General features: G+C 43.4%; 1 protein-coding gene across 2 annotated transcripts in view; it reads right to left on the bottom strand.

Moving 5' to 3' along the window:
- The window catches only part of rhobtb2a (Rho related BTB domain containing 2a), a 64,333-nt gene extending 42,208 nt beyond the window's left edge, over positions 1–22,125 (bottom strand). Inside the window, exons 1-4 of one of the 2 annotated variants that reach the window (XM_078428732.1) lie at positions 21,692–22,125; positions 7,233–7,434; positions 3,965–4,068; positions 894–1,079 (exon numbers count right to left, since the gene is read on the bottom strand). In XM_078428732.1, coding sequence (XP_078284858.1) covers positions 894–1,079; positions 3,965–4,068; positions 7,233–7,424 — 482 coding nt within the window. In that variant the 5' untranslated portion in view covers positions 7,425–7,434; positions 21,692–22,125. The remainder of the gene's footprint in view (positions 1–893; positions 1,080–3,964; positions 4,069–7,232; positions 7,435–21,691) is intronic. The other variant, XM_078428733.1, reaches the window with a different exon arrangement.
- Positions 22,126–27,377: the final 5,252 nt, after the last annotated feature.

The raw sequence follows: 27,377 nt of genomic DNA, 5'->3' as shown, positions 1-27,377 counted from the left end.
CATAGCGGTAGAGCTACTGCCTTACAGCGCCAGAGACCCGGGATCGATCCTGACTACAGGTGCTTGTCTGTAAAGAGTCTGTATGTTTTCCCTGTGACCTACATGGGTTTTCTTTGCGAGCTTTGGTTTCCTCCCACACTCCCAAGAAGTAGAGGTTTATAGGTTAATTGGCAAGGTTTAAATGTAAAATTGTCCCCAGTGTGTAGAATAGTGTTAATATGGGGTGGGAGCTGATTTACGTCCTCATCGTCCATCCTGGGTAGTTCTACGGAACGGGCAAAATTTGCAGCAAAGCGTCAACTCTGAAGTACCAATTGCCACTTTTGATTGTTGTAGTTGACATATGAAAGAAATGTTAATATGCAGGAATTGTTGGTCGGTACAGACTCGGTGGGCTGAGGGGCCTGTTTTCACTCTGTATCTCTAAACTAAACAAAACTAAACCATAGGTATTTATTCACAAAATGCTGGAGTAACTCAGCAGGTCAGGCAGCATCTCGGGAGAGAAGAAGGGTCTCGACCCGAAACGACGCCCATTTCTTCTCTCCCGAGATGCTGCCTGACCTGCTGACTTAATCCAGCATTTTGTGAATACCTTCGATTTGTACCAGCATCTGCAGTTATTTTCTTAAAACTAAACCATAAGCCCACTTGTCAGGAATTTTAACGAGGATAATTGCAGCGAGGTTACAGTGGAAAATATCGTTCACAAATAAAAGACTGTGAGCCAAAATACTCCGAAGGTTATTTATTACTTGCCAAAAGATGGATTTTCATTTATATAGCACCTTTAAAAACTTCATGAAATGTCACCCATCCTTTCTCTCCAGGGATGCTGCCTGACCTGCTGAGCTACTTCAACACGTTGTGTCCTGTTACGTTGGTAGACATACCTTGCGAGAGGTCTCCGTGCACGATTAACGGCTTCCAAGTCCGTGTACCGCAGGTCCAACTGGCAACCGACCAAGATGACGGGTGCTCGTGGGCAGAAGTGTTTAATTTCCTGGTACCACATGGCTTTCACATGGTGCAGCGAGTTGGGGTTGGCAATTGAAAAACAAAGCACAACCACATCGGACCTGAGCAGGAGAAAATAAAAGCAACTCAATCACATCGCCGCTCATGTAGACTTTTTAGATTTAGATTTTTAGATTTAGAGATACAGCGCGGAAACAGGCCCTTCGGCCCACCGAGTCCGCGCCGCCCAGCGATCCCCCAACACTAAAACTATCCTACACACACGAGGGACAATTTTTACATTTTGCCTAGCCAATTAACCTACATACCTGTACGTCTTTGGAGTGTGGGAGGAAACCGAAGATCTCGGAGAAAACCCACGCAGGTCACGGGGAGAACGTACAAACTCCGTACAGACGGCGCCCGTAGTCAGGATCGAACCTGAGTCTCCGGCGCTGCATTCGCTGTAAGGCAGCAATTCTACCACTGTGCCACAGTGCAGCGGTAAACGGCATACACATAATGTAAACGGCATACACTTTTGTAAAGGGTGGGTCTGAAACCTCATAAGCTGCTATGGGCGGCACAGTTGGTAGAGCTGCTGCCTGAGAGCGCCAGAGACCCGGGTTCGATCCTGACTACCAGTGCATGTCTGTATGGAATTTGTATGTTCTCCCCGTGACCTGCGTGGGTTTTTTTTACGGGATCTCCGGTTTCCTCCCACATTCCAAAGACGTACAGGTCTGTAGGTGAATTGGCCTGGTTTAAATGCAAAATTGTCCCTACTGTGTGTAGGATAGTGTTAATGTGCATGAATCGTTGGCTGGAACTAACTCGGTGGGCCGAAGTGCCTGTTTCTGTGCTGTATCTCTCAACTAAATTAAACTAAACCATAAGCTCAATTGTCAGGAATTTTAAAGAGGATTAAAATTCCCCTGGTGTGTGTAGGATAGCATTAGAATGCGGGGATCGCTGGTCGGACAGCAACCACCATTCTGTCCAAATAGTCTGTACAAATCCTTCTGGGAATGTCTTTTTGCACCTAACCTTCTCCCCCATCTGTCTGTTGCTTTCCCTCTCACATCTATCCAGCTTTCAATGCATTTATAATTTACAGAATGGTTTGAATCTCCACATTTATCTCCGAATACAACTGAGGTGAATACCAGTTGCACGTAAATAAAGTATTATGTTATCAGCTCAGCTTCAGGCACTCCTAGTCTTTAGTTAAGTACAGGGGATCAATGCAGCTTACATGCATTTGCCAATGTTTAAAAAATACAACAGGGAAAGTACACCGATCAACCAAAACATAATGACCACTGACCGGTGAAGTGAATAACATTGGTTATCTTGTTACAATGGCACCTGTCAAGGGGTGGGATATATTAGGCAGCAAGTGAACAGTCAGTACTTGAAGTTGATGTGTTGGATGCAGAAGAAAAGACCTGAGCGACTTTGACAAGCGCCAAATTGTTATGGCCAGACGACTGGGTCAGAGCATCTCTGAAACGGCAAGGCTTGTGGGGTGCTCCCGGTCAGCAGTGGTGAGTACCCACCAACAGCGGTCCGAGGAGGGACAAACAACAAACCGGCGACAGGGTGTTGGGCGCCCAAGGCTCATTGATGCGCGAGGGCAATGAAGGCTATCCCATCTTGTCCAGACCGACAGAAGGTCTACTGTGGCACAAGTCACATAAAATTTTAATGGTGGTCACGGGAGGAATGTGTCACAATACACAGTGCATCACACCCTGCTGCGTATGGGGCTGCACACAGAGGACCAACAGCATATTAGGCAGGTGGTCATAATGTTTTGGCTCATCAGGTCATAATGTTTTGGCTGATCGGTGTAACAGCTTCTCTTTTGAAATTCTTACCACAGATTAATTGGATAGGATGAATATTTCAAAAGAGACCACAGTGTTCTTCTCGGAGCGAAAAAGATAAATCAGTTTGGGGTCTCCAGTTGGTAGATTGGGTCATGTATGAATGAATGATACTTTCTCGTCACTTGTACTAGGTTCAATGAAACATTTTGCTTTGCATACAACCCTGGTAAAATCATACAGCAGACCTCACCTAAGCAGTACACAAGTGTCGCTATGTGTCTGGCACAGACAATGTTACAAAAGGACTGCACAGTCTACTGTCTGCCTCTCCCCCCCCCCCCCCCCCCCAATTCATTCTCGACGGCCCTTCCAACCCCTGCTGGGTCCCCATCGTTCTCGGTGCTTCCTGTGAAAAGTTACACCATTTAACTTTATTTTAGCTTTGTTCAGGGACATAGTACAGGATTGATCAACCACCTTGTGATTTTATGCAATCTCCTTGTTCTCCTTTTATAACGGCTAATCCCAAAATAGGTTTTACAGGCGAGGCGCACAATTAGGAAATTCAAGACTGTTTTCATTAGAACATTCTGAACGAGTTTAGTTTTAGTTTAGAGATACAGCATGGAAACAGGCCCTTCGGCCCACTGAGTCCACGCCGACCTTCGATCACCTGTACACTAGTTCAATGTTATCCCACTTTCGCATCCTACACACTTGGGGGCAACTTACAGAAGCCAATTAACCTACAATCCCGCACGTCTTTGGGATGTGGGAGGAAACCGGGGCAAATCCACACGGTCACAGGGAGAACGTATAAACTCTGCACCTGTAGTCAGGATCGAACCTGGGTCTCTGGTGCTGAGACAGCAGCTCTATCACTGCGCCACTGTGTCCCCCCGTTCCCCCCCCCCCCCCCCCCCCCCACTCCCAAAAATAGAAAATGTCTTCAATTCCAGCTGGGCTTCTCTCTCCACAGATGCTGCCTGACCTGCTGAGTATCTGTGGCATTTTCTTTTTTCATTTCAGATTTCCAGCAACTGCAGTATCAGAATATTCTCAGCTTTGTGCCAATATTTGCTTCATTTTTTGATAAACGCTTTGATTGGATTGACGGGGTCATTTTCCCACTCAAACTGACCCAAGGTGCCTTTTCACCTTGTGCTTTGCTATACCTGCCGTAGGCAAACCGCCGGTCCTTGTGATGGTCACCAAAGGTATCCCAGAGTCGCAGCGATACACTGACATCATCAACTACATCACGGGAACGTTCCAGAACCTGTGGACAACAGAACAAGTTGAGTGAAACGATTTGATGTAACTTAGGTACAAGATCACCCATCCCCAACCTCACCCATTCAATGTCAATTGGCGTACAGGACAAGAAAATGAGCTTTAACTGTTGAATTAGTTGGGAATGATTTAAAGAAGACTTAGGCACCTCTGTGATCTTGTTATACAATATCTTCTTCCCGACATTGCGCACTGGGAATGTGCTTGGGTGTGGCAATACTCGACTGGACTGTTTGTAAGAAAAGAATTTCACACCGTGTTTAGTTTAGTTTAGAGGTTCAGTGCGGAAACAGGCCCTTCGGCCCACCAAGTTAGCGCTTACCGGCGATCCCCACAAATTAACACGAGGGACAATTTACACTCTAACCGAGCCAATTAACCTAAAACCTGCACGTCTTTGGAGTGTGGGAGGAAACCGAAGATCTCGAAGAAAACCCACGCGGTCACGGGGAGAACGTACAAACTCCGTACAGACAAGCACCCGGAATTGGGATCGAACCCAAGTCTCTGGCACTGAAAGCGCTGTAAGGCAGCAACTCTACCGCTGCGCCACCGTGCCGCCCACGATACTGTGTTTGCACAATAAAAAAGCAACCATCTTGCTTGACAGGGGCAAGTTGGACGGAAGGGTTTGTTTCCGTGCTGCATGACTCTATGACATAAGTCATAAAAATAGACCATAATGTCACCCTGAAATCTTAACAACCAAAATTAGATGTGCTATCCAAGGTGCATTCTGACCCCATTGCGCACAGTCACGCAGTTCAACTTCTTTTGACCCTTGTACCACTGTTCAGGCAAGGTTCAATAATTCAATTATATTTTATTGTCACATATTTAAGATTCCAATTGCTTTGTTTATTACCACTAAAAAGAAAGGTATCAGGCTTGCACAAAAGATGGCAGATCACACGTGCAGCTTTGCAATCCTGCGGTGAATCTTGAAGCTGTGTGTGTGCAGTCTGAAGAAGGGTCTCGACCTGAAACGTCACCCACTCCTTCTCTCCAGAGACGCTGCTTGTCCCGCTGAGTTACTCCAGCATTTTATGTCTATCTTAAAAAGTCTGTGATTTGCACCCTGCAGCCCAGCAACAACCTAACGTCTGTCTGAAATATGGAGCCATCTGGTATGTTTTCCTGAGTGCCAACATTTTTCCAGCCCTGCATTTTAGCAAGAGAAGAACGCCAAGGCTGATTCGAGTGTTAAAAGGCTGAAGGGGCAAGAAAAGGTTACAATAACAACATTGGTCGGAGCTGCCTAAGAAGCTATGTTTTGGAGATGTGAAAAACAGCTGATAGGAAAAATTACATTATAATCTTTAATGCCGTTATTTTTTTGTCTACCTCAATGGTCACTTGGCGATAAGCTGGTTCAGAACAACACTCAATCAGAACGTCTACATATCTGAGAGTGCTGTATTGCTTCACCACCAATGTGTCAGCTTCGATTACATGAGCGTGGGACTGAAACTGTAACCACTGGAACCTGGTGAGATTCCTGCAAGCATTTTGATTTTCCTTGTCAACTGCCTGTTCCAAATCTTCTTTTAATCCAAAAGCATGAACTATTTTCAAAGCAATTTATAATGCTGGAGGATATTGATGTTGTATCATTTTGTTACACTCATGCATAAATTCTGAACACATTCCTGCATTGGTTGTAGCAAAGATCTGAAATGAATTATTTTAACATTTATGAAAACGAATTCAGTGTCTAGTGCACAGTACCGGATTTACAACCAAGCTACCAAAGCTTAAAATCCCAAAATTGACAAATCTGATGAAATATTAATTCTGTTACTCTGTGACCCATTTGTTAATTCCAGCATTTTTGTTTCAATATAATATTTGAAAATTCTCAATATTTCGCTTTTGTTTACCAGTCCTTTTATGCAAATAAAAAAATCCATCAATGATTTACGAGGATGCTGCCAGGACTTTTACGACGATGTTGCCAGGACTCAAAGGCCTGAGTTTTAGGGAGAGGTTAAGCAGGCTAGGATTGTATTCCTTGGAGCGCAGGAGGATGAGGGATAAGTAGAGTAAATGCACAGAGTCTTTTACCCTGAGTAGAGGAATCAAGAACCAGAGGGGAAAGATTTAATATGAACCTTAGGGGCAACCTTTTCACACAGAAGATGGTGAGTATTTGGAACAAAGTCCCAGAGGACATAGTTGAGGCAAGTACTATCACAACATTTAGACAGTTACATGGATAGGAAAGGTTTAAGAGGATATAGGCCAAATACAGGTAAGTGGCACTAATGCCCTAATCGTCTGGAGTTGGAAGAAGGAAAAGTGATCTGAACAGTACAAGATTCTGAAAGGGCTTGACAAAATAGGTGCCAGGAAGTTGCTTCCTTTATCTGGATGGTCCAGAAGCAGGAAACATAGTCACAGCAGAAGGGGATCAGACATTCAGGGGGAAGGGTCAGGAGGAATTTCTTCACTCAGATCATTGTGAATCGGCATAATTCTCGGCTCTAAAGTTCCATGGGAAGTTCGTGGTTCAATACATTTGTGACAGAGACTGATGGCAGTTTGGAATCCTGGCAAGTCTTGAGCTATTGCGATTGAGTGGTGATCCGGTTGCCGTAAGTGGGTTGAAGAGCGTGGCAGGATTAAGGGGCCTGTGGGCTATTCTTGGTCCTTTCCTTTTTAGTTTTTATGTCCTTGTAGCATGGTTCTCCACATAATCACAAATAATACATTCCTTCCTAAATAAAATAACAGGAAGTTTAGATCTGAAAGAATTCAGTTCCATGTTGTGTCCACTGGATTGCAAGATGCTTGTACGAAAGGGTAAGGTGCTGCCTTTCAGCTTCTCTCAATACATCATGGTACCATTACAAGGTCAAAAGGAACAGGAGTAGAATTAGGCCATTTGGCCCATCGTCTACTCTGCCATTCAATCATGGCTGATCTATCTCTCCCTCCTAACCCCATCTCCCCATAACCTCTGACATCTGCATTATACGCAAGCATTTTGAAATTATATTGTGAGTTCACGCGCCCCTTTCTCAATAATATTCTATAAAATATATGAAGGATACATTAAAAGGCATATTTATATTTGTACATTTTGCAATCAACTGGGCTTAACCTTGCAAGGGCTGAAATGCACCATGATAAAGTGCTTCTGTTTCTTACCTCTTGGCAGACACGGTACTGGTCGATGGCCCAGACTGTTGGTACATGTGTAGCCAGCAGCTGGTATTGTGTTAAGGTGGCATTACATGCTCTTGCACAGATCAGCCTGGTCTTTCCAACTGCATTGTCACCCACAACCACGCACTTGATTGTTTCTACATTTGGCCTTTCGTAGTCCATATCTCTATCCATCAACCGTAGGCTAGACACAAAGAAATGAATGGTCTGAGTAAAAAAGGTATCAAAAGCAACAGTTCAATGTAAAGTCATGTTTCCGTCTACTATGTTCATGGTGCTGATGGCTGCTTGACTAATCATGACTGTGCTGGCTGTTTGTTGCAATAAAGCGAGACTCATTCACTTGTTCCGCTTCCCCGATATGAAATTTAGTTTAATTTAGTTTAGTTTAGATTTGAGATACAGTGTGGAAACAGGCCCTTTAGCCCACCGAGTCCGCACTGACCAACAATCACTCACACATGGCTTCTAACCTACACATTAGGGACAATTTATAGAGACCAATTATCCTACAAACATGCACATCTTTGGGATGTGGAGGAAACCGGAGCACCCGGAGAAAATCCACGCGGTCACGGGGAGAACGTACAAACTCCGTTTAGACAGCCCCCTTAGTCAGGATCGAACCCGGGTCTCTGGTGTCGTGAGGCAGCTGCTTCACCGCTGCACCACCGTGCCACCCTGTTTCGGAAAAATGAGTAAACGTTTATCCCTAAGATAACGATAAACCTTTTCAATCAGAGGGTGATGAATCTCTGGAGTTCACAATCCAAGAGACAATATGAGCTCAGTTGTGGCGTTTATTCAAAATTACGCTGGTCGATTTTGGACACTGAATAAATCAATAGCTACAAGGATGGTGCCGAAATGTGATGCAGGGCAATAATCAGGTGTGATTTAAAAAAAATCAATGGTGGAGTTACAGTGTTACAGTGTGATGTTAGCTTATCCTGTTCAGTTTTCTTTTCTTTCTTTTTGATCTTCATTGTGTCTAAAATGCTGAAATATCCTAAGTTTCTAGAGGGACGAGATGCACAATATTAGAAAAGCACCAATTAAGATATGAAGTCTGTTCACAGCCTAAAGAGAGTTCACAAGCACTCTTTCACAAAGCACGGGAGGTCTTTTATTTTTGCTGAACTATACATAGATATCCTGTGTGCATCTATCACACGCTGTCCTTGGGAACACTGCATCAACAGTCTCACATGGGAGATGATACCGTTTTGTGAATATCACCACACACGGCAGAGACATTAGCATTGTTCACAAACTGAAGAGAACATTTCACTTCTTTCTTAAAAACAATATTTCAAACACTTTATAATAAATCAAACTATGGAAATTTCAGTCTCAGAGACAAAAATAATCCTGGGCATAATCTGACATTTATAAATGGTTTAAGCATTAATCATGAGTTTACTGTATTTCAATCCTTCAATTATTTCACATTAGTATAAGAATATGTTGGTAGAGGCGCACACCATGAAAATATGAACTTCGGCCCAACTTGGCCGACCAAGATGTCCCATCTACAGTAGTCCCATCTACAGTAGTCCCACCTGCCCGCGTTTGGCCCATTTTCCCTCTAAATCTCTCCTATCCATGTATCTGTCCAAATGTCTTTTAAATGTCGTTATACTATCGGCCTCAACAACCTCCTCTGGCAGATCATTTCATATACAACACCTACCATCCTCTGTGTGAAAGAGTCGTCCTTCAGATTCCTATTAAATCTTTTCTCTCTCAACTTAAACCAATGACTGCTGCTTCATGATTCCCCTACATTGGGTAAAAAGTGTCTTCCCTATCTGTTTCCCTCGTGATCTTATACACCATGAGAAGATCACCCCTCACTCTTCTGGACTCGGACCCATTTTTTTTCCCTCTTATTTTCTCTTGCTGAGTAGATGGTTGATTCTATTTAGTTTAATGGATATAAAATGACGCGATCATTCCAATCAACAAAAGCTTTGCTCACCATTGTACAAATTACGCCAGCGGACTGGCCGAGAAGTCCACTCACTTCCTCATCTGAACCCTTTATGCCTGCACCCTTTTAGCAGATGCAGGAGAACCCCAAATAAACATGGAAAATAGGTGCATGAGTCGGCCATTCGATCCAGCACCGCCATTCAATGTGATCATGGCTGATCATCCTAAATCAGTGCCCTATTTCTGCTTTCTCCCCATATCCCTTGATTCCATTAGCCCTAAGAGCTAAGAGCTATATCTAATTCGCCCACTGCTGAATGTCAGAGTGTTCAGGCAAACTGTTGCCAATCCATCATTAACAAAAGTGAAAGGGACATCCTGTCAACAACTTGAGAGCAGTCCTGAGCTACTATCTACCTCATTGGAGACGCTCGGATTATCTTTCATCGGGCTTTACCTTGCACTAAACGGTATTCACACTATTCCCTTTATCATGTATCTGTATACTGTGGACGGCTTTATTGTAATCATGTTTTATCTTTCCACTGACTGGTTAGCACGCAACATATGCTTTTCACTGTACCTTGGTACATAGGACACTAAAATAACTCAACTCAACGCAAGGGACCTTTTGTGGTCTACCAGACGGCTAGTGACTTGACTGAACTCACTAAACCATTGATTTTGGATACGTAAAACACATCAGGCCCAGATCATTACTGATGTAATTAGAGGCTAGTTTTAGTGTTTGGCTTGAGGATTGGTGAAGGCATCAGTGGGCACAGGCTGAATCTCATCCCCAAAAATCTGCAGGTTTGTTGGTAAATTGACTTCTGTAAATTATGAGGACATAAAACCTAAAAAGAATGGGCCAAGAATAGCCCACAGGGCCCTTCTGTAAATTGCCACCTGGTGTGCAGGATGCAAAAGTGGGATTACACAGAAATAGTGTATGGGTAGTCGATGGTCGGCATGGACTCGGTCGGCCGAAAGGCCTGCTTCCACGTTGTAAACTAAAATACATAGTGCTGGAGTAACTCGGCGGGTCAGGCAGCAACCGCGGAAGTAATGGATGGGCAACGTTTCGGGTCAGACTGGTTGAATCTCATTGTTACTTCCATGGATTTAGGCTTTTGTATCAGAAAATTGTGATTTCAATTTCCAAGGACTTCCACTTTGAATCCATGCTGATAATCTGGTGTGGTTCAATGGGAGATGAACAGCCAAAGGAATGCAGTGGGTGGAGCAGTGGTAGAGTCGCTGCCTTCCAGCGCCAGAGACCCAGGTTCGATCCGGACCTTGGCTACTGTCTGTATGGAGTTTGTACGTTCTCCCTGTGACCGCATGGGTTTTCTCCAGGTGCTCTGGTTTCCTCCCACACTCAAAAGATGTGCAGGTTTGTAGGTTAATTGGCTTCGGTAAAATTGTAAATTGTCCCCAGTGTGTAGGATAGTGCTAGTGTACCGTGTGATCGCTTGGTGGGCCAAAGGGCTTGTTTCCACACTGTATCTCTGAAGTCTAAAGCCGAAATTGCTAAACTGAGACCTCATATTCCACTAGGCATTGACGTGAGCATTCTCTCATTTCTGATGGTAGGCACTTGCTGTGTGCAGTTTGCCGCTGTGCTTACCACAATGGAATAGTAACTAGACTTCAAAGTACTTTAGTAACGACACTATAAAGTACAGAAGGGCCTGAGGCGATGAAAGGCGCTCTGTAAATACAAGAACTTATTTCTCAATTACAGGGGAATCAGCATGCAATCCTCAGGAGATGTTTATTTTTGCTCTCTGTCTATTTCTGGACATGTGGTGTGAGAGGCACCTGACCAGTGAAGGGCATGTATCTTTGGAACGCCAATACAAGGGAGAAAATCACTAAAAGACAGAATAAATATGTGTCTTCCCACCAGGAGTCTGTTGACACAAATTCCTGAAATGTAATCAGCCTATCTTTGCAGTCATCTCTTTTTCATGTCACTGAACACAATTCCAAAGGCTAAAATAGTTCTGATCTATTTATAGGCTTACTGAGGGCCTGGGAAACTGGAGTGCTGTTGAATTTATTTTGCGCACCACATATTTCAGATCTAATTTCAGTTGCATTAGATGCCGGCACAAAAAGGCTTTCAGTTCTTATGTTACACGGCATCAATGATATTACAAAAGGCATCTCAAGGAACAGCAGGCTGGTACGGCAAAAGAAAAAAACACAAAGAAAATGCAGGAGACCCTCAGCGGGTCTGGAAATATCAGTGGAGAGATAAACAGAGTTACCTCTTCAGGACAAGACTATTAATTTGAGTTGGTTTTGTTTATACATGTGACGATTTCAACAGTCCGTGACTTTACACTGATAATTCCTCTCAAGAACTAAAATCTACTTCTGAGCACGTCAATTTGGATTAAATCTCCAAACAGCGGCATTGATTTCCAAAGGAAGGGGTGAAAAATTAAATCCCCCCAAAAATCAATAATGATCCAAAATGTTGGTGTGGCCTGTGATGATCAAGCTCCTTCCTGAAGGTTCTGAGTTCAAGTACCAATCCAGCGGACCTGAGTACATAACTTAGGCACAGAGTGCTGGAGTAACTCAGCAGGTCAGGCAGCATCTCTGGAGAAAAAGGATGGGTGACTTTTCGAGTTGGGACCCTTCTTCAGTCTAAAGCCACTATGTACCTATCTTTGGTATAAACCAGCATTTGCAGTTCCTTTCTGCACAGAAATAACTTAGGCTGAAGATAGGCACAAAAAGCTGGAGTAATTCAGCAGGTCAGACAGAGGAATAAGTGATGTTACTTAGGTGGTTACTTCCTTGCTAGGCTGAGGGATTGATGAAGAAATGAGATTCAGTCCACGTAGACAGTCTATTCTCCTGTAGGAGGCCTACAACACAAGAATGGATATTACCTCAATATAGAACTGGAATGAGATTAAATGCCAAGAGCAGCTCATTTCACATATAGCCTCCCACTTCTGGATATAGTCAGTAAATGCCAGGAATATGGATTCCTGTTAACCTTCAAAATGGAACTTGTAGGTTCAAGAGTGTATCCATGTCTACTCAACAGAAACTCGGTGTATTCTACAGACTAAGGTCTCCACTCACCAGAGATTAAACCGTCTGATTCCCAAGTATTCAGAATAACTTTTGGTAGCTTTTATTCTGAAGAAAATAAAAATGCCTTTTCTTATTTCTCATTTGTGAATTATCACATGTGCACCTGTTTGATACTCTCTGATGGGTAGATTTTCATATATTTAGTTTAGTTTCCAGATACAGTGTGGAAATAGGCCCTTTGGCCCACGGAGCCCATGCCAACTATCAATCACACATACACCAGCCCTATCCTGCACACGAGAGACAATTTGCAGAACCTAATTAACTTACAAACCTGCATGTCTTTGGAATGTGGGAGGAAACCGGAGCACTTGGAGAAATCCCACGTGGTCACAGGGAGAACAGGCAAACTCCTTACACACAGCGCCCATTGTCAGGATTGAATCCGGGTCTCTGGTACTGTAAGGCAGCATCTCTACTGCTTCACTGCTGTGCTGTCCAATTTGATTCAAGCATTTCAGATTTGATGTTGTTATTATTAAATAACATGTTTGTGCCAATCAAAATAGCACGGTGTGCAAATAACATACAAGAAATCAGAGCTGCCTCACCGTCAATATATATACAATGCTTGTGTAGAAAGATATAACCATAGATAAATAAATTAATTCCAAAGCAAAAAAACTGCAGATTCCATAAAATTGAAATAAAACAATATGCCCTTGGAGACCATTGAATATAAACATCAGCAGGGCAGGTTGCATTAACGTTAGTGGGTTTTCTCCGAGATCTTCGGTTTCCTCCCACACTCCAAAGACATACAGGTATGTAGGTTAATTGGCTTGGTAAATTTAAAAATTGTCCTTCGTGTGTGTAGGATAGTGTTAATAATAGTGTTAATATGCAGGGATCGCTAGTCGGCGCGGACCCAGTGGGCCAAAGGGCCTGTTTCCACGCTGTATCTCTAATCTAAACTAAGTCTACTCTGCCATTCAATCATGGCGGATCTATCTTTTCCTCTTAACCCCATTCCCCTGCCTTTTCCCCGTTACCCCAGACACCTGTACTAATCAAGAATCTATCCATCCCTGCCTTAAAAATATCCATTGACTTGGCCTAGTTATCACTGGAAACAAACTCAAGGCTGAGCAAGTCATCTGTACATCAAATTTCTTTGTTAAGTAAATCACTTTGATATTATTCATGGCAACCACTATTCAATGCCTATAAGGTGACTGGGTTTGTAAGAGTAGCATTATCTGGAACTACAGTACCTATCAATACCATAACGCATTAAAGCACCTCCAGAAACATTCACACTTGAAGATACCCCAGCAGTCATCAGGTGGCAAATCAGAAAAGAAGCAAAGAGCAGGAATGAAGTCTATGACCCATTGGCACTACTCCAATATTCAGTAGGATGAATGTTTAACTTTTACATCAACTCCACTTTAACGTACATTATACACAGTGCCTCCTCATGAACCAGCCCATTCTTCCTGATGAAACTTTGATGTACCCACCTAAGGCAAGTATGTCCTTCTTTTGAAAAGGAGACAATGCATATGGGAATAATCCCACCAGAGTAAAAAGATCTTTCCTCTTAAGCCAACCGCAGGACAGCACAGTGGTGCAGTGGTAGATTTGCTGCCAGTGACCAGGATTCAATCCTGGCTATGTGTGCTGTCTGTATGGAGTTTGTACGTTCTCCCTGCAACCATGTGGGTTTCTCCAGGTTTCCTCCCACACTCCAAAGACGTTCAGGTTTGTAGGTTAATTGGCTTCGATAAAATAGTAAATTGTCCCGAGTGTGTAGGATAGTGTTAGTGTACCGGATGATCGGCACGGACTCGATGGGCTGTTTTCGCACTTTATCTTTAAGGTCTAAAGTAAAGTAAAATTCTTAACTCGCATGCAATAAAGGTATCGTTTTCCTTCCTCACTCTTTGCCGCATCTCCATATTAATTTTATCAGATTCAATTTGTATGCAAAAATGTATTGAATGCATATCTCCCAATGTCACTTTCAATTCTCCTACTCTTCCAAAGGTAACACTTACATAATTGGAAAATGCATGCTGGAATTTTACCACTGTGGGAGCCCAATCACAAATGGAACAATGCAGCTATAACCTAAACCTTTCCTCAAACAAAATTATTCTTGCTTTACATTAGATTGGAAGCTTGACACATTTTCATTTTATTGCTTCGGGAGAATAAAACTGAAATTTTAATAACCTTCCTCCCAAATGGACTGAGATCAGCCAATTCTGAACAGATGTAATTTGTTATAAAAGATGCAGGGGTTGTTATTTTAATTGGCCAATATTATTAAATGGATAGTACCTTATACTAATACTCTGCTTCAATGATTGCACTAGATCTTAATATCAAGACGCCATTTTAATAGAATGCAAAAAGATGGAGTGACTCAGTGGGTCAGACAGCATCTCTGGAGAAAAGGAATAGGTGACATTTTGGGTCGAGATTTTTCTTTAGCCATTTTAGTAGATTCTCTGTGGGTGCTTCCTCTTCCTGTTGTCACCCAAAGTTAAATTGTTCCTCTTCAGATGGCGCTTTACTTGTAGCCAGGGTTGTTTCTTTTTAAAGATAATATCTTCTGTTTAAATGATTTAACCGCAAATCCCATTTATAAACCTTTTACCTCCAGATCTGAAAGCTGTGGTACAAGGTTTGTACCAGGGGCGGCCCGGTGGTGTCTGTACGGAGTTTGTACGTTCTCTCCCTGACCTGCGTGGGTTTTCTCCAGGAGCTCTGGATTCCTTTCACACTCCAAAGGCGTAGAAGTATGTAGGTTAATTGGCTTCGGTAAAATTGCAAATTGTCCCTAGTGTGTGTAGGATAGTGTTAATGCGCGGGGATCACTGGTCGGTGCGGACTCGGTGGGCCAAAGGGCCTGTTTTCACATTGCTTCTCTAAACTTAACAAAACTTTAAGTTATTTATCCTCCCCTTGTCACTGGTACACATGTAATGCTGATCCAACAATTGCCTCAGTTACAGTGTAATCTGGGTGGTGTGGGGTTAACATCAAAAATAGCGTTGCCATCTTGTGATAAACACAGAAATTAACGTGTGCATGTTATATCGTTTTCCATGTTATACTTAGTAGGAATTAAAATAAAAAGTATTCTCTTAGCAAAAGAGTCATTGGTGGATTGCTAAAAAACTTTGTAAAGCAACTTTCTCAAGATCTTGTACAATTCAAGAGCTGGCCGGTAGTCTATTGAATTTGCCTGGGTCTCATGCTGCCAAAGTCCCAGAGCTATGGGTGTTGATGGTGGGGTTGGCAACTGAATCCTTCTCCAATACCATTCTTCTCCATTTCCATTCCCACCCTTAACTAAAGTGAAGACTTCTGGCTTTTGCTGGTTTACTTGTGACCTGATCTAGGCAGCTCCAATCTTCGTTCGCAGAGGCCAAGCACATGGACCGCCCGTGGCCTACAGCGGTGGAGCAGCGGCGGAGAGCCCAAATTGCTACGCTTAGCCTGGCCAACCCCGCAACACTGCCAGGACAACAGGCCGTCATGGACAGGGCAAGAACCCTGCATTCAGAACTGGGACTTGAAAATGGTGCTAAACTGGCGACTCTATACTGCCTCAGTGTACGACTGCTATACACTTGCACTGTGTCTGAGAAGCTTATCTATGATGTATCTAAGTGCCTATATTGGTACTTGTACTGAACTGTATAAAAAAGAACTTCACTGTATCTCAGTACATGTGGCAAATAAAGTACCATTGAACCAAGGCCTATACCTCTAAAACAGATGATCTGGTTATTAACGATATTGTTCTTCAGTGCTTAAATTGGCTGCAACTCCTCCAACGACAATGGTGATGGATCAAGATATATATATATATATATTTCATTTAAGCACATTGAGACATGAAGGTTGTGAAAGGCATTATAGTCATGGAAGATAATTTAAGCAAGGGTCCAACTTTCAGAACAAAGTGCGACAGAAAATCCTGAAGATAATCAGCTGGTCGATTAGCTTTGGTGGAGTGTCTGGGAAAATGTTTCTGCACTTTTGTCAGGCCTGAAAAATAGGTCACATGTGGCCAGATGGACACCATTTTCAGGGTGCAGCGGTAGAGTTGCTGCCTTACAGCGCTTATAACGGCAGAGACCCGGGTTTGATCCCGACTCCAGGTGCTCCCACACTCCAAAGACGTACCGGTTTGTAGGTTAATTGGCTTGGTATAAATGCAAATTGACCCTAGAGTGCGAAGGATAGTGTTAATGTGCGGGGATCACTGGTCGGTGCGGACTTGGTGGGCCGAAGGGCCTGTTTCCACACAGTACATGAGAATACTCTGTTTCCTTCAGTAGAGCGTAGAGGTGGGAGCTGCTTTACGTCCTCGTCGTCCACCCTGGGTAGTTCTACGGAACTGGCAACATTTGCAGCAAAGCGTCAACTACGGTACTCTGAAGCACCAACTGACACTTTTGATTGTTGTAGTTGACATACGAAAGAAGAAGAAGAAGAAGAAGAAGAAGAAGAAGAAGTAGAGCGCAAAAAAAAGAAGTGTTATCTCAGGCACTGAAATTGGTCATTATTTTTAAATGTTCAGTTCAATCAATCAAATTGAATGGTTTGTGAATTAAATTAAAGGTGATTGCACAAGGTACAGAAATATGTGGGACTGTCTGAATTGACCAAGGGATAATTTCCTGACTATCACAGGTTGTATATTTAAATGTTCCTTGGGTGAGACGATGTCAGCATTGCTTCTGAGCACATAGCCAGTGGACTGAATAATGCAATTGCAAAATAAAACAAAAATAAAATCTATGACGCTCAAAATACTAACTAACTGCAGAACAGTTTCTCTTGGAGAAAAGCTCTCCGAGCTTTGTACCATTAATATAACCAGCCAAAGTAATTCTCATAGAACTAATTAATGCTTTGAATGGTAGCAAAGCGAAGTCTATTGCAACCCAACGTGTGCAGTGTAGAGATAGGACTCTGGGGACAGCTGGCCTCTGAGACAGGTGTCAGTCTCTGCCTTTGTCTCTTTACTTTTCAAACCAAATTCCAGCAAATCCAAAACAGTGGATCGACACAAAGTGCTGGAGTAACTCAGCAGGTCAGGCAGAATATCGCTCAGAATGATCCATCTATGGGTGAAGGTTACATCATCAGAAAGCTGGGAGAGAGCTAGGATCCCAGTTTGGTGCACTCTTAACTGTACTCTATGGCAAGTATATTCTTTTAAAGGTTAAAATAATCTCCGATGCAATGAGCAAATGAGGGCAACTGTTTAAGTAACAGATCCACGGACTGAAAATCCCTGTACAGCTAAATGTTGTTGTGGAACATAAGCAATTCACCACAAGGCCAATTAAATAACATTGTGGCCTCAAAGTTGCGGAAAACCCCCCCGCTCTATAGAGACTGCAGTTTCAAAATAGCTTCTTACACTTTGATCTATCAAACAGATCTATCACATTCTGGCTGCAGAAATCTCAGATTTATTCAGTACGGCCTCATTAAGCAAAGATCATCATGAAGGAAAGAAGAAAATGCGAGAGACTGGGTATATTTTCTTGCCTGTTTATGTCCCATACTAAGTATTCATCATCTGAAAATAATGGGTCGAAATAAAACTTCTGTTTCAATTCAGCCGATCATTAATTACTGCCTTCTTCCCCATCTCATATGTTAGGGGAACATAATACGTGGTGGAATTTGACTGGGCTCAGCTGCCTGAACAGCACCTGATGTCTGAAGAAGGGTCTTGAGCCGAAACATCACCCGTTCCCTCTCCAGAGATGCTGCCTGCCTGCTGAATTATTCCAGCTTTTTGTGTCTTTCTTCGGTTTAAACCGGTATCTGCAGTCCCTTCTTACACAGCATTGTTCTGATGACCCAGATACCCAGAGGGTGGTGGGTATTGGAACAAGATGCAGTATTATCACAACATTTAAAAGACATTTGCACAGATACAAGGATGAGAAAGGTTTAGAGCAACATGGGCCAAATGTGGGCAGATGGGGCATCTTGGTCAGCATGGTAAAGTTGGGCCAAAGGGCCTGTTTCCGTGCTATATAACTCTATAGTATCTATCCTTCAAAGAGCATCAGTCATACCACCCCCTCCCCAGATACCTTCCCCTACAACCGCAACACCTGTCGCTATACCTCCTCCCTTGACTCTGTCCAGGGACCCCGACTGTCCTTTCAGGTTTGGCAGAGGTTCACTTGCACCTCCTCCAACCTCATCTACTGTATCCATTGTTCAGGATGTGGACTCTGATACATCGGCGAGACCAAATGCAGACAGGGCGATCGTTCCGCGGAACACCTTCGCTCAGCCCGCCTGAACCTACCTTATGTCCCGGTTGCTGGACACATTAATTCTCCTTCCCATTCCTACACAGACCTTTCTGTCCTAGGTCTCCTCCATTGTCAGAGTGAGGCTAAATGCAAATTGGAGGAACAGCATCTCATATTTCGCTTGGGCAGCTTACAGGCCAGTGGTATGAATATTGATTTCACTTATTTCAGGTACCCCGGCATTCCCTCTCCCTATCCCTCCCCCACCCAAGTCGCACAAGCTTCTCGTTTTCACCCGAGAAATATTTTACATTATTGATTCATTCACTGATACAGCTTGAAAACAGGAACTTCAGCCCACCGAGCCCACTCCGACCATCGATTATCCTATTTCTGTATTCACTCCTTACGGGCAAAGGCCAATTAACCTACAAACCCTCACGTCTTTGGTATGTGGGAGGGAACCAGAGCACCCAGAGAAAATCCATGAGGTCACAAGGAGAACCTTCCACACAGACAGCATCCGAGTTAGAATCAATCTTTGGTCTCCAGCGCTGAGAAGCAGCAGCTCTACCAGCTGTGCCACTGTGCACCGCATAATTCTATTGTTCTTGCAATACTGAGATCACACCGAATATTTTCCTCAAAATATTTCATTAAGTCTTGTTCAACGAAAATAATTTGACTTCACACCTAACCAGAATCAAGCTGGTTACTTACATCTAAAGCTAGTCCCACACCTGTCCATATTCCTCCTCCCGCAACTTAATTCAGACAATCCGTTTAGGTGAGATAGAGGTTCACATGTTCCTCCTCTAATCTCATCTACTACATCCGTAGTTCGCAATGTGGGCTCCTGTACATTGGAGAGACCTAACGTAGATTCGGCAACTGTTAGGCCGAATACTTATGCTCGGCCCGCCGAGGCCTATGGGGTCTCGAATGCTTGCCAACCATTTCAACTCCCCTTCCCATTCCCATACTAACATTTCTGTCCTGGGATGCCTCCATTGCCAGAATGAGGCCACATGCAAATTGGAGGAACAGCAACTCATATTTCGTTTGGGTTGCTTACAACTCACTGGTATGAGTGGTATGGTATCAGCGGTATGGAGAACTGTGGAACTGGTTAAACGACTAGGGGGGAGGAAAGGGACCTACGTTCCCTTGCCCCTTTCCTCCCCCTAGTCCTTTAACCAGTTCCACTGTTCTCCACGTTGTATCCCTCTTGTGTTCCCACCTTCCCAAGCCAACAATGGGCCTACCAGGAAACCACCCTGCCTGTGGTCATTTGTGGCTGGCCCCAATTGATCCTGGCCTATTCTCATCTCCAGTTCTTCACCCTCCCCCCCACACGGTCACAGGAAGAGGAAAACGTTCAGAGGAAACAGGTCCTTCGAGTCCACGCTGACTAGCGATCGCCTGTACACTAGTACACACACTTACAGGACATTTTTGCAGGATCAATTTACAGAATCTAGTTAACATGGGAGTGGGGGAAGAAACCGGAGCACCGGGAGAAAACCCACGTGGTCACAGGGAGAACGTGCAAACTCCACACAGACAGCATCCGTTGTCAGGATTGAACCTGGGTCTCTGGAGCTGTAAGGCAGCAACTCTACTGCTGCACCACTGTGCAGCCCATTTCTTGATTAGTAAGGGTGTCAAGGGTTATGGGGAGAAGGCAGGAGAATGGGGTAGAGAGTGGGGTATAGATCAGCCATGATTGTATGGCGATATCGCCCCCAATGAGCCGAATGGCCTAATTCTACTACTATGATTTATCACTAATCAGCAGCCTCTTTCCCTCTGCCACAATTTCCCTATTCAGAGACTGACCTTCATCAATCTGCCCTCTTTGCTTCAGTAGTTTATTATATAATTGAAATTCCTATTACTCTGGGTATCATTCGAAAACTGTTCAGGTGCATTTGAATTTGCGTTTCAAACCTAATCCTTACGGATTAGTTGTTCTCTAAATTTATACTGGAAGCTTTGTGTTGCAACCGTTGAATGAACTACGTGTTGAGTCATGTGCCAAAAATGTTCCGATTCCGTAATGGAAAAGTTGAAATGTGCAGATGCTGCAAATCTGAAATAAAAACAGAGGATGCTATAATTACTCAGCAAGCTAGGCGGCGTTCGGAGAGAAGGAAACAAGAGTTAACTTCCAGCGCTGTAATCTACCCTCAGGAGTCCGTTATGTCTGAATAATGTAAACAAACCCTTTGTTAGGGGTTCGTCGAGTTATGATGGAAATGTTTAAGAGCTTCAGATGCAAGTTTTAAAATCACAATCTGTGCAATCAATACAGCAAGCAAATTATTAGGCACAAATATTCTGGCAATGGTAGTTTCAAAATGTTACTGCAAATCTGATCAAGCCAACTCGAATTACAATAATTTATTCACAAAATGCTGGAGTAACTCAGCAGGTCAGGCAGCATCTCGGGAGAGAAGGAATGGGTGACGTTTCGGGTCGAGACCCTTCTTCAGACAATAACCTTTGATCCTACTTATCTGCGGTAATTTAGGCATAGAGATTGAAACTCTAAATTGCATTACTCATGATCGTCAAATATATTTTCCCTCCCCACACAACGTAAATAAAGAATTTCATGGGTTTATTTCTTAAAAGAAAATATCTGTTATTAATTTATCCCGCAACACTCGCGAGTGCACGAGTAAGGCTCGTATGTGGGATATTCGTCCACAGGAGGGTTCCTGAAGAAGTCAGATGAGTAGGGAGCTCCAATGTTTATACTTCCCTCAACTCAATGAAGACAGTCGGGTCGGACAAGTGTGAGACTCATACGGGAGTTACACTCGGGAAATTCGGGTAGAGCAACAAAACAGAGCAAGGATTGTGTCCACCGCCAGCGCTGCTGTACGTGTGAAGCTCCACCATCGCCAGTTAATCGGGGTAAGTTCCGCCCAGAGCTGAAAACCCACATATTCTGGGGTGAACTAACCCACTTTGCTTCGGTACCGATTCCCGTTTCCAGGGCAACTAGCTCAACTTAGCCACTGGTGCGCGCCCGGTCAGTCTCTTGACATTGGCAACAAAAATAAAACCGCACACACCTTTCCAAATATAGCAGCGGACAGAAATACCCGAGGAATAATGAAATTCACAACGCACCGTTTTTTGATGGAAGTAAATCTTCCTTCAATGAGGAAGTAGATCCTTTTCTGCTCCTTATTCTTCAGGGATTCGCAGGTACCTTAGTCATTGTATCCATTTGAAGAGTGTATCAATTAAAAACAAATAGGTCGACATTGTAACTGAATGAATGGTTGCACTATTGAGCAAAAACATAAAAACGATCGCACAACAAAACAAAAACGGGATGGAAAATCTGCATAACCAGAGAAAATCATGCTTCCGCAGAAATAAGAAGCCCTGTCTATAAATATTGGATGAAGATGTTGTATCAGGTGTAGAAAAAACTGCAGAGATAAATTATCAGTCTTGCTTTTCATCAAAACCATCCGCTAATTCGCTTCACGCTGCAGCTATTATTTCATTCATAAAAATAAAATGATTCTGCAGCGAGCACAATGCAAGTTGCAGGAAAGAGCTGGACCCGCCTCCTCGCCCCTGCCGCATTGGTCGAGCCGTCACCCCACCCACTCTGCGTCACAATGGCTTTGGCCGCGGCTCAGCCGTCGATTAGTCCTTTCCCATGCCAGTCACCTGACGTCGTTCGGCACCGGAAGGGTAGGACCTTCCAAACAAGAGAAGCGAGGGTGAGATGTGACCGGTCCCAGTGACAAACACAGAGATATACATTCACAGTGCTGGAGGAACTCAGCGGGACATGCAGCATCTCTGGAGAGAAGGAATGTGCACAGTTTCGGGTCGAGAACTGTCTTGGAACTGGAAGGAACTGCAGATGCTGGTTTACACTGAAGATAGACACAAAAAGCTGAAGAAGGGTCTCGACCCGAAACGTCACCTATTCCTTTTCTCCAGAGATGCTGCCCGACCCGCTGAGTTACCCCAGCTTTTTTTGTGCCTATCTTCAGAAATAAACACGTACCACGAAAACGCCAGGGAACAAGGTGAATCTTCCGTCCAAGTACATGCCACCAATTGCTTCCATGTGGTCCCGAAAAACGTGAGGCGTCCGAAGGGAGCGCAGGTTTCTCAAACATATTAAAATTATATTTTGACGCCTTTTTGCAAATGACGGTAATTCTTTTCGATAGTTTATTTCCTGTCGGGTTAAAAGCAGAAAAGTCATGTTTATGAGGAGTAAATTGGTATTTTGAAACTACTGTGACATTCTAAGAAGGCAACTTCCCATATTTGTAGTTTTCGAAACTACAATTTTTCTTTTTTCTTCAATATTGTTACCAACTCTCCCCTTTTTAACTCCTCACCGGACTCCACAACCGTATGTGATTGTAGATGTAGATGGATAGCAGTCGGACGAACAGACTCATTGTGGAGCGCGTTCGCCCAACAATCTTCTCATTTTATTTGAAACTAATGGAAATACTTTTGAAATGCATCCAGTTACAATGTAGTAAACGCGAGGCTAATTTGTGCATGGTAAACACCCAAAATGAAAACAGATAATTATTGTAATGAAGATAGACACAAAATAACTCGGCGAGTCAGGTAACATCTCTGGAGCAAAGGAACAGGTGACGTATCGGGTCGAGACACTTCAGACTGAGAGTCGGGGGAGAGAGAAACTAGAGGTATCAAAAGGCTCTTAACAAATCGGAGCCGGCACCAATGACCAAGTTTAGGTGGAGCCCACAATGGTCCATTGGAAGAGGTGATACCAAATGGATATATGGATGCAAACAGTGGAAGTAGCAGGATGACTCGGGCAGGGGAGCGGCGGAGAGAGAGGGAATACAGGGGTTACTTATAATTTAAGAATGAAATTGCTTCAGTGATAAGTATTGATTACTTATCCGGACAACCCCTTCAAAATACTGTCATGGATCCACCTGAGAAAGGAAATTGGTATTGGTATATTATTGTCACATGTACTGGGATACCGTGCAAAAACGCTGTTTGCATGTTATCCAGCCAAATCATATACATGAGTACAACCAAGCCACACACACAAGGACACAAGTGGTGGAAGTTTGAAAAATACCACAGTGCAGAATATACCATTATCGTTAGAAAACATGCAGATTAAAAAGTGCAAGGGTGCAATTAGGTTGGTTTGGAGTTGGTCACTGCACCCTAAGGTTATGAGACGATCATTTAGTAGATCTGATAACAGTGGGGAAGGAGTGGTTTCTGATTCTGGTGGTATGTGTTTTAGTATGTGCTTGTCTGATGAGAGAGAGAAGAAAGAGTGACCTGGGTATGAGTGCTCTTTGATTATGTTGACTGCTTTCCCAAAGTGGAGTATAGGTAATGTTAATTGGAGTTGGGGGGATCTGCTTTATGTGATGGACTGAAGAAGGGTCAATAGACAATAGGAGCAGGAGGCCATTCGGCCCTTCGAGCCAGCACCGCCATTCAATGTGATCATGGCTGATCATTCTCAATCAGTACCCCATTCCTGCCTTCTCCCCATACCCCCTGACTCCTCTATCCTTAAGAGCTCTATCCAGCTCTCTCTTGAATGCATTCAGAGAATTGGCCTCCACTGCCTTCTGAGGCAGAGAATTCTACAGATTCACAACTCTCCCACTGAAAAAGTTTTTCCTCATCTCAGTTCAAAATGGCCTACCCCTTATTCTTAAACTGTGGCCCTTGTTCTGGACTCCCCCAACATTGGGAACATGTTCCTGCCTCTAACGTGTCCAACCCTTTAATAATCTTATACGTTTCGATAAGATCTCCTCTCATCCTTCTAAATTCCAGTGTATACAAGCCTAGTCGCTCCAGTCTTTCAACATATGATAGTCCCGCCATTCCGGGAATTAACCTAGTAAACCTACGCTGCATGCCCTCAATAGCAATAATATCCTTCCTCAAATTTGGAGACCAAAACTGCACACAGTACTCCAGGTGCGGTCTCACTAGGGCCCTGTACAACTGCAGAAGGACCTCTTTGCTCCTATACTCAACTCCTCTTGTTATGAAGGCCAACATTCCATTGGCTTTCTTCACTGCCTGCTGTACCTGCATGCTTCCTTTCAGTGACTGATGCACTCGGACACCCAGACCTCGTTGTACGTCCCTTGTTCCTAACTTGACACTATTCAGATAATACTTTGCCTTCCTATGCTTACCACCAAAGTGGATAACCTCACACTTATCCACATTAAACTGCATCTGCCATACATCCGTCCACTCACACAACCTGTCCAAGTCACCCTGCAACCTCAGAGAATCTTCCTCACAGTTCACACTACCACCCAGCTTTGTATCATCTGCAAATTTGCTAATGGTACTTTTAATCCCTTCATCCAAGTCCCGACCCAAAACGCCATCTGTTCACCTCCCTTCATAGATGCTGCTTAACATGCTTGAGTTCCTCCAGCACTTTTCTCCCAAGATTCCAGAATCTGCAGTCTCCTGTGTCTACATCCACAGTTCTGCAATTCCTTGTGCTCTTGGGCTGAGCTTTTGCCAAACTACGTTGTGATACACCGCGATGGGATGCTTTTTCGGTGCATCCGTGGAAGTTTGTAAGAGTTATCAAAGACATGCCAAATTCTCTTCTTTTTCTGAGGAAGTAGAGGTGTCGGGATGTTTTCTTGTCCAAAAAGATGTCATTCCAATAGTGGAGCACTTTCTCAGCGCCACACTGGAATGTTAGCCTCGATTTTTCTGCTCACGTTTTGACTTGAGACTTAAGAGTTATACAGTGTGGAAACAGGCCCTTCAGTCCAACTTCCCCACACCGACCAAAGTCCCATATAGACTAGTCCCGATGCCCGTGTTTGGCTCATATCCCTCTAAACCTGTCCTATCCATGTACCTGTCGAATTACTTCTTAAACGTAGTGGCAGTCCCTGCTTCAACTACCTCCTCTGGCAGCTCTTTCCATACATCCACCTTTGCGTGAAAACATTTCCCCTCAGATTCCTATAAAATCTCGTTCCCTCTGGTTCTCGATTACCCCACTCTGGGCAAGAGACTGTGTGTTCACTTGAATCAACAGTTTCCAACAGAGGTGAAAGTGCGATCCACTGCGTCAAATCCGACTTCCAAATTGAATCATTATGTAAACCTCAAAAGAATTAATATTGTGATTGCAAGTGGGTGGTTGGAACAATTAAAAATCCCATTCAAGCCTTTTTGAGAAGACGTTTATATTATATCTGCATGCTAGAAATGTCAGTGGGATATCTGAAATAAAGGTAATGTTGGATATACTCAGCAGGTCACACATCATTCCAATTATTGACATCAGTTTGGTGGCAATGACATTTCTGGCTGGTTTGAGTCTTTTGGAGCTAGTTTTCCCTCAATTTCTCATATTGCTTGAAGATATCTAATTATAAATCATTGCTATTCACTATTTCCTTGAGTAATTTATGTACGACCATTTTATATTTTGATGCAGATTATCTGGGTTTTAAAAGCGACCTGTTGTCTGTGATAAAGTGAGGAGCGCATTTCATTTGATAAAGAGACAGTGATTTGATCAGTGAAATGATTTTGTTTTTAGTTTTATTTTTTATAGATACAGCATGGAAACAGGCCCTTCAGCCCTCAGTTCATGCCAACCAATGGTCTATGTTATCCCACATGTTCCAGTTCTATGTTGTCTGTACATCTTTGATTAGTTTCAGTTACGTAAAACAAAATTTTAAAAAACATTTCTAAAATGAAAATGCATGCTGCACAGCTCAATAGTATTAACTGGCTAACATCATTTTATTTTCTAAGGCCACAGTTACAGTTCCATTTCTGCACTGCTTGGGGCTGTAACATGAACGAAGAGCTGACAATGTAACTCCTGGGTCAGGTTCCAATCATTGCAGTTGCATGAAGTGCGGCATTAATAGGATCCACCACGACAATACTTTTCATTTATGTAATACCTCACCAAGTACAAGATCGAAGATGCTTCATAGGAACATAAATTGAAATAAAATTTGATATGTAGCAAATCTTATCAGACACATGAAGAAAAGGTTAGTCATAGAGCTGGTATTTATTTCACAAAATGCTGGAGTAACTCAGCAGGTCAGGCAGCATCTCAGGAGAGAAGGACAGGGTGACTTTTTGGGTCGAGACCCTTCTTCAGACTGAAGTCAAAATTAGAGAAGCACAGAGATAATGCAGGTCTCAGAGATTATGCGGGTCTCAGAGATTATGCTAGAGAAGCATAATGCGGGTTTTTTTCCCCAATTTTGAGATTTAGAGACAGACAGGTCCTTCGGCCCACTGAGTCCACATTAACCAGTGATCACCCAGTACACTAGCACTACAAACCTCTACGTCTTTCATGGGGAAGGGGAAACCGGAGCACCCAGAGAAAAACCACACGGTTATAGGGAGAACGTACAAACTCCTTCCAGACAGCACCCGTACTCAGGATCAAACCCGGGTCTCTGGCGCTGTAAGGCAGCAACTCTAGCACTGCGCCACTGTACCGCCCCGCAGAGATGTTGGCTTGCTGACAAGGCCAGCATAGTCTTAAAAAAGGAACTAGTAGTTATTTAATAATATTGAGTTGTACAAGATGTAATTTCATTTTAGTAATGTTTTAAAATATTGTTTTACATAGTTAAAACTAATTGACTTTGAGAAGGTGTTGGTGAGCTATCATCTTGAACTGTTGTAGTCCTCTGTTGGGAAGGAAGTTCAAGAGTTCTAGGAGCAGAATTAGGCCATGTGGCCCATCAAAACTATTACGCCATTCAATCATGGCTGATCTATCTTTTCCTCTCAA

This window comes from Rhinoraja longicauda, chromosome 36 (genome assembly GCF_053455715.1).
Source record: "Rhinoraja longicauda isolate Sanriku21f chromosome 36, sRhiLon1.1, whole genome shotgun sequence".
NCBI lineage: Eukaryota > Metazoa > Chordata > Chondrichthyes > Rajiformes > Arhynchobatidae > Rhinoraja > Rhinoraja longicauda.
Note: the sequence above shows the minus strand (reverse complement) of the source record. Positions and strands in the feature narration are given on the sequence as shown.